Source organism: Manis pentadactyla, chromosome 11, assembly GCF_030020395.1.
Source record: "Manis pentadactyla isolate mManPen7 chromosome 11, mManPen7.hap1, whole genome shotgun sequence".
NCBI classification, from domain to species: Eukaryota; Metazoa; Chordata; class Mammalia; order Pholidota; family Manidae; genus Manis; species Manis pentadactyla.
The window spans coordinates 109,005,573-109,019,675 of NC_080029.1; the positions used below are offsets into that span (position 1 = coordinate 109,005,573).

Below are 14,103 nucleotides of genomic sequence, written 5' to 3' on the forward strand. Positions count from 1 at the left end.
ATGGCAAATGAAGTGTGTAGGACTGCACTCCGAGTGATATGCTCTGCTGGGGTATTATTAACATCTTTTGAACATTCTGCTATGCTCATACTCATACTGCTTTGGAAGTTAGTGTTTTTAAGCATACGAGACTAAAGAACACATAAGTTTCAAACTCAACAAAATGAGACAAGAGTGGAGAGTTTACACACACATGCAATTCTATACAGTTCACTTGTGCCTTGGAGGGAGATTATCACTATTATTAATAATAAAAAAACACAATTTGTCCCAGTAGTCCTGGCCACCCTGTTTTAAGAGTTTTAGAAGATCCCTGAGCACATTGTTTCTGACTCTTAACCCCAACTCCAAAATGACAGAGCTTCTATTGTTGATATCAAGATGGATTGTCATTCACAGTAAGTCAATCATTAAGGTGCTTATTTACCCTTTTTTTTCACCAATCAGCACAAAGAACTGTCAGAAAATAACTTTTTATTATTATTATCTTGAAATAATAGCACTGGAAGGACATGATTTAAACAATCAATGTTTGAAACAGTGGCTTTAGGATTATTATCTGGCTGCCCCTCAACAATACAAGTGATTCAATCGACATTCCTTAGCCAAAAACAAAAGCAAAAAAAACCAAACCAAAACAAAACACAAAAACTGTACAAATATGTATTTTTCCCTGAGGGATCAAGGTACACCCGCACGTGCTCTATGTACATATTGCACTAGAGAGGAATGAAGAACATGTGCAAAAAAGCAACAATGAGAGAAGCTTACATCCTACTTAAACCTTTTCATTAAAGATTTCACTAGGTGGTTTTGCATTTTGGAATGTCGGAACACAAATAGCTATCTTTAGGCTAAAACTAAAAACACATATTTCTACTATGGCACATTCAATGAAATAAAAAGTTTTCCAAAGACAGATAGACAAATTCCATCAAGAAAATAATACAAAGTTTGTTTGTTTGCATTTTTTTTTTAGAAAATTACATTACTTTCTTTCTTTGTTTCACATTACAAAATCTTTTTTTTTCTTTACACAAATCACATTTTATTGCAGGAATATTTCAAGTGCCATCAAATATTTATAGAAGGGTTAAAAAAATAGAAGTCTCTCTAAAGTGGTCCAGACAAGGCTTTGTATAGAATAAATCTTTTTTTTTTCCATCTTCTAGTTTTGATTTAAGTATTTTGAATACATTTTCTTTTCCACTGACACTTAGTAGCCTAGAAGCGGTCCAATACACGCACATCATACACACAAACACTAACCCCCCACCCCCACACACACATACTCCCTCCTCACCTGACCCTCTGCCCACCCCCATATGCTCACAGAGATCTGGGTATCCCCACTATAAAGAACAACCAAACTTAGAAGCAGTGTCTTAAGTCATGTTTTCCTTAATCTAGGAAGGGTGAATTAGGATGCTGAAGACTTAAAAAAGAAAAACCCATAGCTTTTATGCAAATTAGGATCTGAACACTAAAAAAAAAGCCATAGCTTTAACACAATTTGCAAACTGTCCAAAAAAGCACTTTCATTGCACTTTTGTTTTCATTGTGACCAAGGGCAGTTTCTTAACAATATAATGTAACCATTTGGACACTATTATAACCGAAGATATTCAAGCTTTGTACAAAAGCCTCATTTACCCTACATAGAAAATTGTGTAAAAGGCATTATAGCAGCCGGGATAACAATGATGTGACTCCAATCTTTATAACACTATTAGGCATTTAAGTTTAGGAAACTTTGATTATAGGAACTATTACAAATAATTGTTCTGTATCACCAAGTAGTTTGTGTCATCACACAGGTGTTTTTATAATAAAGAAGAAAATAAAAATGCAAAGTTTTTCACATCCTTTTCCGTACTTCATTTTTTTCAACTGATTTATTGTTTAACTTCAGATCCCAACTTCGATCAAATAAGAGTTATTCCCTCTTTTCACTGAGCACGCCTCCACTACTCTGTTTCTACACTGTCGATGTCCTTTACTCAGAAAGTCCATGCCCTGCTTTTCTTCCAGAAAGACCTAGTAGCAGCAATATGTCAACATATCTTAGTTTACTCTAAAAGCAATGTTACCATGGCGTGACTATTACTGAGACTAGAGCATCATCTTTTGCATTAGGTACATGCAAAATCCTTTCTGGAAAAGGAATTTCCATTAAGTTCAATATTATGTTCTCTTTCACCCTTAGAGAAGTTCAATTAGCTCTTATCATTTCACAAATGGACACTGGAATTCGTTTAGTTGCTCTTTAATGCACTAGCACCTGAGGCTGGTCATATTCAGAAAGCTTTGGTTAAAAAGAAGTTAATATACTTTAATAAACCATCCCCAAATTTAGTGACTCAGTGATGACAAAACAAAAAAACAGAACAAAACCAAAATAAAAACACACTATTTTCCCCCAAAGGACAAACAATAGGAAAAAAAATGGACAAATAAATAACTGAACTAAGCTTGGTACTCTTTTCAAAGTATAAATACTATTTAATGATCTTTAAAGGAACTATGCTTAAATAAAAAATTTGATTTAATCCTTCTTGCCCAAATATAAATACTATATACTGATAGTTAGCCTCTTTAGATAAACACTCACAAAGTTTTATATGCTTATAAGAAATTTAAGTAAATATTACTCTTTTATTTATGGTTAAACCCTTACTGTGTTTTTGCAAAAAAAAATTTTTAGATGATATTTAGGCTTCATACACATTTCTGTGTGAATAATTCCTTTCCCTTTTCCATGTCCCTCAGGAAACAAGTCAGAAAGTCTGTGAAGTTAAAAATAGAGTGAAGGGCTCCGGGAAGCCTGTACTGTGCTCCACGTGGCACAAGGAGCCACAATCCCTGTGGAAGATCCAGAGAGTCCCTGGTCGGAGAGGAGACACTTCCTCTGCTATGAAGGGCTGCTTGGGGAACTCCCGCCTTTACACTACGGGATGATATTCTCCTTTCTGTATAAACATGGTCTGTGGTGTCAGACCAGACTTTTGAATCCCACCCCGAGTATGACTAAAATCATCTTTGAAATGCCTACATTCCCAAGATTACTTATCTTTAAAACAGGCACACTGGTATATCAGACTGTTCTTTCTCCCCCGCCGCCATTGGAAATTGTTACTTTTTTTTTAATAAAAAACAACCAAAACATGAAGTTAAACAAAAAACAATTTAACATTTCTTACCTGAACACAAAAGCCAAACAGTCTTCTAAATATTTCATAAAATAAATTACAGTCCACAGTTTTCTAGTGAAGATAAATATAAGAGTATTTGCAGCTAGCATCAACTTCACTTTATATGCTTAAAGTATTTAATATTTAAATAAGGGAAACTGGTTCAACATTGTAAGCTTCCCTTGCCCTCCTGTCCATTGTCTGTGAAATATGGAGAGCTATAGTCTAGAATTAGAGCAGCCAGAGGCCGCTAGTTCAGAACTAGTTCACTCTGACATAGACTCTAAGGGTTCCTTAATTATACCAAGAACATAATCATTCACAAAGTAAATGCTTCATGTCCTCACATGGGGAGTGTGTGTTTGCAACAGAATCTTTGAGTCCTTCTTATGATAAAAGCTAGATTCCAATAAATATCAGGTGACTGATTTGTTCTCGAAGCATGAGAAGCCAAGTTGAGAGGGAGTCCATATCATTACTGAACTGTGTAAAGGGAGCCTCCCCTCCCTTGCCAACATGAGGTGGTGTTTTAAAAAGCTTAAAATAATATGCATGATGATATAAGTCCACAGCACCAGTCGATCATTCAACTTTGTATGAAGCATAAACACATCTATCGTTAAACTTACCAAAAGCAAAGTATAATTGAGGGAGAGTTCCATTTCTAATTCCAAATTCATCCGTTAGGAAAAAAAAAAAAAAATCCAACATTGTGATTTCTAGATATGACCAGCCAGACTTTTAAAAGTCATTTTGTAAACAGCAGCATAATTACCTCCTGACGTACCTTCCAAGCCTTCTCAGTTAAACTTGTGTTTCTGGTGCACATGCGACACAACAGTGAACACGCTAGCATTTAATTTAAAGAAAAAAGGTGCAAAATGAAAGTGCCTTATCAATTCAACAGGAAAAGCTACACCAGTAACTACATTTTATATTAATTAAAACAATATATAAACAATATCTCTTTTAGCTATATATAGTCTTCATGCCCATTTACCCTGTAGTATATTATAATGCTATTGTTGCTAGTGCTACGGACCCTTCTCATGCCATCCTGCTGACGGGCAATGATCGGTGAAAACATAAAAACTTCCTTCATGAAACAAAGAGCAAGTTGTGCAAAGTAATGCTGCAACCTCCGCTATGCACACCAGTCACCTATCACTGCCGGACTCTCTGTTGTCATGGACAGATGGGTGACTCTGTAGAAAGTCTGTGGGCAGTGGGCTACAAGAAAAGGAAATCCTCTGACTTTAGTACCCTCCTTCTGTTGTAAACAGAGGTCAACGATCAAGAAATCGAGACAGAAAAAGGGTCCACATCTGTAGGCATAATGGAAATCATATGCATGAGAAAAACAAGTTCAACTTTTATTTGTTTTCATTGTTTCCCCTCCTTTGCCTGACCCCGATCACCAAAAGATGTGCAGTGTCTTGGCGCTCCAGGTCTGTGCAGGGCCATATAAAGTGTCTTGGTTAATTTTTTTTTGTGGTTGTTTTTCATGTTTGTACTTCAGACATTCTAGAAGTGATACCTTTACCCATCGATTTGCATTGCTGGCTCAAATTCTGAAGTGAACAACTCCTTGTATAATGGAGGAAAATGAAGTCGTACAATGTCTGGGTATATTGCTTTGAATGCCATTAGCTTTTCTGTATGTCGTCCACATAAGGCTCTTAATGTAGACACCTTGCATATTAACTGTAAATGGAAGAAAGGACATACTGTCAGCAGAGAACAGACATGAGAATCAAAACTCAGGGAATCTGATGATCTTTACAACACTGTTTATGATGGTGAAACACACTCAAAGCGACTCAGACATCCAGTAATAAAGAATTGATAAAAATAAATAATGATACAATCATATCACAGAATATCAAGTATACATGAAAAAAATATGGTTTCGAAAACAAATAATAATGATCTGAAAAGATGTTCATAAGCAAAAGTGGTAGAGTTGAGACAAGAACCCAAATTTCTCACTTCCTGTTTCTATTCCGTCATACTTTCTGCTCTACCATCCTGAGCCCTGCCTTCAACAACTGTGGATAACTAAGAGATCTGGTGATAGAGAAGAAGGCAAGGAGGCAACAACTAGAGATGCTGGCATTCCCTACATATTTACGCAATGGGTACCAGCCAACTCCAATGACAACAAGTTTCTTTTTGAGAAAGAGCTTTGTCTGTAACACAGCAATTCTGGGTCTAAGCAAAAGACCCTGTGCAGAGAAATAAAATAAAGACTAGTCAGAAGACCTGGAAGAAGTTCCAGCATTGACCACTTACCACTTGAAGATTTTTACCAATTTGGCTTGCAAAAATGCTTTTAAATTCTAAAGCACTGTGCAAGGGCAAAATACTTACTATTTCAACCCAGAATAATCCTCTCTAAGAAACATTTTCACGTGATCATGGATATGGTGCATGGGTTAGGTGCTGTCTATAATAAAGGATGCTAATGGCTCCCGTGTCCTGGGGCAAGCAGACAGAGAAGAGGGAAGTCTCCTGAGAGTTCTTCTTCCCTCTATTTCCCATTCCTGCCTCAAGTTCTCATGCAACAGGTACAAAAGTAAAAGCAAAACAGCTTCTACTCTCTGACCTAATCTAGCTATCAGGAGAAAAGAAAACAGGAAGAAAAATCCAAACCTTTCAAATCATTTTCTTGAGCACCAAAACACATGAAATAATCCAAGAAAGAATAGCACTGATTTTTCTAAGATCAAGTGCGTACTATATGCTCTAGCACAGAAGGATATTAGCATTATTTTAAATTGACACCCTAATTATATTTTTATTGTGAAGGATAATAATTAGCAAAAATGAAACCTTAGGCTTTGTATACAGGGTAATAATGGGAAATTGATGAAGAAAATACAAAAGTCATTTATTGTTAATTACTAATGAATTTAATGGAAATAGAACTAATACTGGAATATATGGTCATCCTGAGTTTTAGTCCTTCAAAACTTCCTTCTAACTTCAAAGATTCTTTCTCTAATTTATATCAATGCAGGATGCTTGATAACTAACGATAGTAAAAGTTTAACCTGAATTTTGGCCCAAGAGAATATTTTGAAATGGAGATACTTCTTTCTTTTCAGTAGCTTGTTGTTTACAAATACTTTTAGGGACTGGTCAAACTACTATCAGAGCGACTGTTGGCATGATCTATGGAAAGGGGTAATTCAGGCCGTGCTGGCTGGAAACCTCTGGCTCTCACCTTTGTTAGTATTCCATCCTCTCGGTGATTCTTCTGTAGGACATGTTGAAGAGCTAGCTGAATTTTCTGTTGCAGTTTTTCAATTTTTACCTTTTCCTGCAGCCACGAGCGATCTAAATATGAAAAAATGATACTTCTTAGTATTCCCCCAACTTGTCAGAACCCCCCAATTCCTCTTGACTCTAACACAGAGATTATTATGCCATAATGCAGTTCGGGATTAATGGGCCATTTTCACTTCTCTTTCAAATTGGCTCCTAAAGGAGTGGAAAACTGATCTATGACAGTTCCAAAACAAAGTGTGAAACCTTTCCACTTACACTGATACTGAAAGGAAGGGAGGGTCCTCCTCTTCCAAAAGAAAAGCCATTTAAATCTGAGGCCATGCTTGTATGAGTACAGATGAAACCACCATGGCCCCTTACACTCTTAAAAGCATTAGATTTCTGAATGAAATACTCCTATCAATCCTGCTAGCCTTTCCTGCAAATATGAAAACTGCCTTATTATCCAAGGCAACTAAAATTGTCAATAGAATTCCAAAGGTCTTCAGGGTTGTTCACTTAGGATAAAGCCCAAATAGAAGACAGCAAATTTGCAAAACTGATTATATCCAAGAGGCAGTACTGGTTGACAGCACAGATGCAATTCAGATAAATTTGTGGATGACATCCACATGGATGTGAAGAAAGGTGTATGTTTTAGAAACCGTGTTGTCTTGGAGATTGGTGTTGAGAAGGACAGCCCTACTGGACCACAGAATTTCCCTCAGCATCCGGGGGTTAACCGTGGACGGCGTTTTATTCTATTGTCGTTTCTTAAGATTGTATCAGAATGACATGGGGTCTTCTTCAGAGGGTATATGTATGTGTGTGGTTTAGGGGGAGGTTCGTATTTGAAAAACTGGCTATTAGATTTAGTACTAGTGGCAGCCTTGTTCGGTAGCCCCCTTGAATATTCTCTAGTCACGAAAAGTTAGGTACCTTGTAAGAATTCTTTACCTGGACAATTTTTAACCCATTTTATTTTTCTTTGGTTATCTTACCTGCTGACATTAGTACAAATGCAGAAAATAATGCAATTTCATCTTCAGTCAGGTGCATAGAACATAAACTCTTTCCAAATTCAAATACAAAGCTAATAAAGTCTTCACAACCTGCCAAAATTAAAGACCATTTAGGATTTGGGTTATTACCCTATGGGAAAAATATGAAAGGGAGGGAAGTCATTGAAGATCAGAGGGGGTAGTAGTAACAATTCTACTGTTTGATAGTTTGAAACCTTAAAAATCTATTCAGCCACCATCACTTTCACCACTACCATCACCATCATTCAAAATAATGGGAGCGAACTTCTGTTGCGTGACTGCCATGTCAGGTGCCACTTCAAGAGGTTCCTTTGGGTTCCCTGCTACGTCACAGCAGCCCTAGGAGGGAGCTGTTATTAGTACTATCCCCACTTTAGGGGTGAAGAAACAGACTTAAAGAGAAAAATAATGTACCTAAGGTTACACAGATAGAAGTAACAGCCTGAGATTCAAGCTGGAGCCTCTGCCTGATATCAGAGCCCACATTCTTCACCGATAGAATCTAACAGCTACAATCTAACCGAAACGTTAAACACATTCTCTCTCTCTCTCTTTTTGGTTTTCTACTCTGTCTGATCTAAAACACCCTTAAAAATGGTAACACATGATCCATGGTGGTGGTAAAATCATTATAACTATTACAAACCTGAAAAGAGAATGTGAAACTCCCATAAAGCAATACTCCATCCCCAAAAGACTTTTAGTCTGGTGTCTGTTCTTTCAGATTTGCATATTATGTCTACATATTTAAAGGACAATGGGTTATATTAAAGGATACACACCTTCTGTCATTTAACTGTTCTTTACAATCACTTAATATATCTTGGATACTGTCCCATTCTTCTTAATGATTATATCCCACTTTATTTAAATTACAGAAATTCAAAATATTTTAGAAATATATGTCACAGTTTCACTTGGCTATACTTTATTTCTTTGATGCATTCATTTAATTCTTATTAATGGTTGTAGTCTGAGGAGTATGAAAGGGCAGACTTTTATCTTCTTTATGTATCAAATCAGATCCCTAGTTTATCTATATATCTATATGTCTATAATATATCCCCTGCAAATCTGATTCTTAAAATCTGGAAAGCAGCTAGAAAGATATATAATATAATTCCCTTTGATTACCAACTAAATAAAACAGAACTCCAGACCTTTATGCATAATATAGACAAAAAGTGTTAGAGCAGTATGAATTTTCTACAGTGACTTAACAACGAAGTAACTTAAGCATAGAACCCTTTCATTTTTGGTTTCAAATAACCAATTCCCATTTTGTTCAGTAAGAGCTGTCACCCAACTCCCATCTTTTCCTGTAGCCCTGATTTAACGACAAAGCAGGAGAGATTTCCTCACCTAAGGATTTGAAGACATCGGGGCTAGCATATTTCCCATCAAAGTACACGGTGTTGTTCTGAGAGTCAAAGGCACGGCACATTCTGATAAACACCACCTCTAGAGAACCTAAGCAAAGGCAGAAACGGTATGATTATTCTGTCTCGGTGGGCTTGTTTTGGAGGCCCTAACGTGGAGACCCTTTCCGAGTCAGACCCATGGGTGTTGCATCCAGTTTATTTAGTGGGCCTCAGTCACATTAGCTTTCTACTTAAAAGGGCAAAGTTCACTAGTGTAATTAAAGACTTGTGTAGAAGCTAAGGCTTGTATCACTGAAGAGACATCGATTAACAAATTATTTCTTTGGCATTCTTCTGTACTGCAGACAACATAGAGTCTCAAGAGTTGCCAGGAAAACATTGGTTCATAGTTATAAAAAAAAAAGATAAAAACAAAAACAAGGATGTCTCTTGCAGTTCTACAAACAACCTTCTTCCTAACAACTTATTGTGACCTCCGGAGGAGCTGCTGTGTAGAACACACAGGTGATGGTAAAAGTGGAGATTGCATGTCTCCATCAGATTAATCTTTTCACCCAGAGGAGAAGCAAAATGGATGGAACAATTCCTGAAAAATTGCACAAAAACCTTTAAAAAGAACTATTTCTGCCAAGCAAAACCTGAGCTATCATCATCGGAGAGAAACTGTTCCTGACACCTTCCTTACCCAAGCATTTCTTTAATAAGCTGGTGAAAGCTGGTTAGGAAGAGATCTCAAAATTCACCTGCAAAGCACATACCTGCTTTGAGAAGCACAATTTGATCATTTTGACACAGTTCCATAAATCCATCAATGCGTTTGGCAAACTCCACCACATACTGTATAGCTTCTGTAATTTTGATGGCACACAATTGCCACATCACCTCCCGCTGCTGTGGAAGAGGGAAACACATTAATGTACACAAGTCACCCATATCCTTGACCCAGTTGTTTTAACTGTTCCTATTTTGTAAAATCGTTCTTTGGAAATGGAGTCCAAAAAGCTAAAGGATTAAAAAGATAAACAGTTGGCCAGTTATTTGGGTTATAACACTGGCTTCCAAGTTCTTTCTCAACTCCTCCAATTCCTCTCTTACCATTTTGGTGGCAAAGGACAGGGCAGATGTTAGGAGCATAAATGGAGCAGAAGATGAAAGCCTGAGTCAGGAACGCAGCACATGCCACTGCTTTACCCCTGGGCCATGCAGAGCAGCAAAGCGGATCTTCCTTTAGGCGATTATTTTGCCTGGGAATTTAACACCACTTTACTGGGGGAAGGGAAAAACGGGCAGTCCACTACAGTTATTGTCCACCTGCTCTAAGCTAGGAGCTTTATGACATCTTTGTCTCATTTCATTTTCACAAGAACGCTTTTCCGGTTTCCATGAATGGACATGAATGTGCAGCTGGTCGGTCCGGGAGCTGGGATCAAATCCCGGCATCTCCGACTCTGAATCCCATCTCACAGGCCAGGCCGCCATTCACTCTGCTTTCTTGCTTCCCTTCGTATCTCTGGCTGCTGGTATCACCTGTCACCTCAAAGGCAACCAGTGACGTGTTGCTACCTCCAGTCTGCCCAGCTTTATTCCCTTTGTATTCCCGCTCTTTAATTCAGTTACAGGGTGACCTGGATCTGCTGTGTTGTTCCCTTGTTTCTGCAATCTTAGTTTAAGACTCTTTCCACCAATATGGCGGGTGGAAGAAACACTGAATTAGGAGCCAGGAATCATGGTCTAGCCCTGACGTTTTCGCTGGCCTGACGTATACCCGGGGATGCTGGTTCCCTTGTAAGTAAAACGAAGAAGAGGATTAGATAATTTTTTATGGTCCTTCCTAACCCTGAGTTTCTGTGATTGTTGGGAAAAATCACAGCATTCTCTTTTACCAAAGGCAGAATGGATCATTAAAATTCCCCTTTTCCAGCCTTGCCCTCTCATTTTGATGGCTTGTTGGTTCGAGTGTTTTACTGAAAATGGCGGGTAGGGACACCATGTGTCAGCCTCACCTTGCTGGGTGCAGACTGGAGCTAGGATCATAGCTGCCTAACTTTTGTTGTTGTTGTTGTTCAAGCACTCTCTAAGGTCCTTCTGAACCTCTGGAAGCATAAGGCTGGGATTACTTTACATTAACTTCTGGATCTTGAAATCTCCCACTGTGCTATGGGACAAATTCCAATTCATTTAAGCTTTTTGGAAGCTGCTTAATCTAGCCCCTTGTTGACATATGATAGGAGATATGCATTTAGGCACAGTAGAATTCATTTGCTGTTGCTGAAATTTTGCATACTTGCATCTCAGTAAGATGACAAAGGCCCAAGTACATGATCGGTCTGAAAGAAAGAGTGTAAAACAGAAATCTGGTTTCTGATGAAAGACATTCGTTCTATGGTCTGTATTCTTGATCAAATCTCCTGCACAAACACCCTTCCCAATGTTGCCTCAGTCCTAGGTGAAATTTTCCAGCATATACCTTGTTTTGATAACTCTCAATCTCCTCCTGCAGAAAGGTCTGCCACGTTATCTGCTGGAGCTCTTCTCTCAAGTATTGGCAAGTTTCCAGGTGTGACTTAGATATATTCTGTGCAAGGTGCTCTAAGGAGAAAACAGAAGATCACAATGATGAAAAATTTCTTTTTTGGATAATCAGTGTTTTCCCTACTTAATACTGGATTTAAAGAGTAACGAGTATAAAGCAATACACGGAACCAGTTTTAATTATCTTTACATATTTACACAAGTAGTTTGGAGCTATTCTGTATTTTGGAACATGAGGATGAATGACAGGCAAATGTAACATTTAGTGATAAGGCTAGGTTACTTCAAAGACCCCCCCTTGCCCTTGACCTCCTTCTTTGCCTTTATACCAACATCGGGAATGAACAAATATTGACCAAGGTAGGTGAAGGAAATGATTGACAAAGCCTCTTCTTGGCATTTTTAGGAAGACACATCTGCCATATACATTGATCCGGGGAGGATTACTCCTGAAAAATTAGGAAATGGCATGCTTTTGTGACAATGACTATGTATTTCAGAACAAGCATTACTGAGCACCTCCTATGTCACTTTATAAAGTGTGGTGATTAAGAGATGAACTCTGGAGCCAGACTGCCTGGGTCTGAATCTCAGTGCTGTTCCTTCCTAGCTCTGTGACCTTGGGTAAGTTACGTAACCTCACTGCGCTTTGGTTTCCTATGTCCTAGGGCATCTGTGAGAATTAAATGAGCACTTCGAACAGTAGGGTTACGTAGTCTGTGCTGCCTAAACATTTGTTCTTGCAGGATGGGGAGTTTGAAGACATGAAGAGAAACAGATGTCAAAGAAGTTTTTCTGGGAGCTTAAAATCTCATGACCATGTATGGATACACTGACAGGGTGATTCAAGACATTAGACAATAAAACAGGAAGTTGAATTACATTAGGAGAGAAAAAAAAAAGATAACGGGTGCTGTCAGGGAAGGGAGAGATAACAGGATTAGGGGATGTTTCTTGGCAGGAAAGGAACATTTGAGTTGCACCACGAAGGATAAAGAGGACTTGGTAGGCAGGGGCCAGTGGTGTGAGGAGGTGGTCCTGTTTCACCTTTGAGGGATGGGAGATGGAGGAACAAATATATAGCATTTATAGGAGACAGGCAGATGGGATAAAGCAATAGTGTCAAACCAGAAATAGGAGTGGGTTAAGAGTCCAAATCTTGAAGGATTTTGAATGCTGAGAGTTTGGACTTGAGTAACAAATGGAGTCAGACTTTCTTAAGGGGGAGCTGACATAGGGACACTGTGTTTGGGGAAATAAAACAAGCAGTTTTATAATTGGTGGACTGGAGGCTGGAAAGGCTGGAAGCAGGAGAACCAATTAGTAAGAGGGCTGCTGGAATGAAGCTGTCAAGGATGAAGAGCGTGAAGTAGGCTGGAGATAACTTATGGGAGGGAGGGACAATTAAAGAAGCATTTTAAAGGAGGAATTGACAAGATTCCATGACTATGAAACCATACCCAAAAGTGATCCCCCCCACCAGGGTTTTGAATCTATAATAGGAAAACCACTTAAAAGAAAGTGGCTGAATGCAATTGGCAACACTAGTAAGAGTGTCTATTTGGAAATTTGTTAGCGCTTTTGTCAAATAAAATCAGACTTGTTTGTGTGAAAACAGAGCAGATTCACTTAAATGACACTTGAAACTAGAATTTCCCTAGAGACAATGAAATACAATAAACCTTAACAGCCCTGCTTGGAAATACACAGACATGAAAAAAACATAAATAAATATCATAAAAACATAAACAAAAAAAATGAAAGGACAGAAAGGGATGGAGAGAAACAGAGGAAGCTGGAGAAACTAGTAAATTATGTGTCTTAAAATCAATGATGCTTGTGAAGAGAAGAGGGGAATAGGGATAAAAAACATAATGGGAGTCACAAACAAGAAAATAAATACATAAATAGCAAGCCAATATTTGCAGATATGAAAAAAATGATGATGAAGTGCTCACAGCGAAGCTGGGGAATCCTTGAGGTGAGGAACAGGAAGAGGTTGATAGTATTCTCTTCCAGACCATGCTCATCGTGGTTAGGATGCTCTTCCAGTTACTATGCTCATCATTTTCCTTATGTCCAGTTTCACTAATATGGTCAATTTCACTTCATCCTAAAAATTGTTCCTACTCATCCCCTACCTGCGAATCCCTCTTTTAGTCAGACAAATGATGCAGTGTACCTGATCAGCCAGTAGAGGGCAGTGGCTGCATTCTCACCATACAGCCAATGTCTAGAAACTTGAGATGGAAAATCTTGACTTCTGAGTTAGTCACAGATTTTTCACAGTAGGAAGGCACTTTAGACATCATCTTGTCCAAACTCTCCTCAGTTTACAGATACATTAATAATGATGACAACAGTTAATATTTACATAATGTTTACTATGTGCCAGTCTCTTATATGCATATTCTGAATATACACATTTTTCTTAATCTTCATAGCGACCTTAGGAGGAAGACAGTAGTATTATCCCCACTTTACAGATGATGAAATTGAGCCAGGGCGGGGTTAAGTGACTTTTCAAAAGTGTCATAGTTGGCAAGTGGCAAGTGATTCAGAAACACATACTCTGGCTCCACAGTTAGTGTTCTTAATCTTTACATTCTACAGGTAGGGAGACTTGCAGAGGTTACATGATTTACGCTGGGGTGTAAACTGATAGCAAAGCTAAGACCGCAACCC

At 38.2% G+C, this 14,103-nt stretch overlaps 1 protein-coding gene across 2 annotated transcripts in view; it reads right to left on the bottom strand.

The window, feature by feature from the left end:
- Positions 1-4,541: 4,541 nt before the first annotated feature.
- Positions 4,542-14,103, bottom strand: part of RORA (RAR related orphan receptor A) — a 691,178-nt gene continuing 681,616 nt past the window's right edge. For both annotated transcript variants that reach the window (XM_036903044.2, XM_036903045.2), the window contains 6 exons: positions 11,354-11,475; positions 9,645-9,777; positions 8,867-8,974; positions 7,463-7,573; positions 6,418-6,530; positions 4,542-4,895 (listed from right to left, as the gene is read on the bottom strand). In XM_036903044.2, the coding sequence (XP_036758939.1) occupies positions 4,731-4,895; positions 6,418-6,530; positions 7,463-7,573; positions 8,867-8,974; positions 9,645-9,777; positions 11,354-11,475 (752 nt within the window). In that variant the 3' untranslated portion in view covers positions 4,542-4,730. The remainder of the gene's footprint in view (positions 4,896-6,417; positions 6,531-7,462; positions 7,574-8,866; positions 8,975-9,644; positions 9,778-11,353; positions 11,476-14,103) is intronic.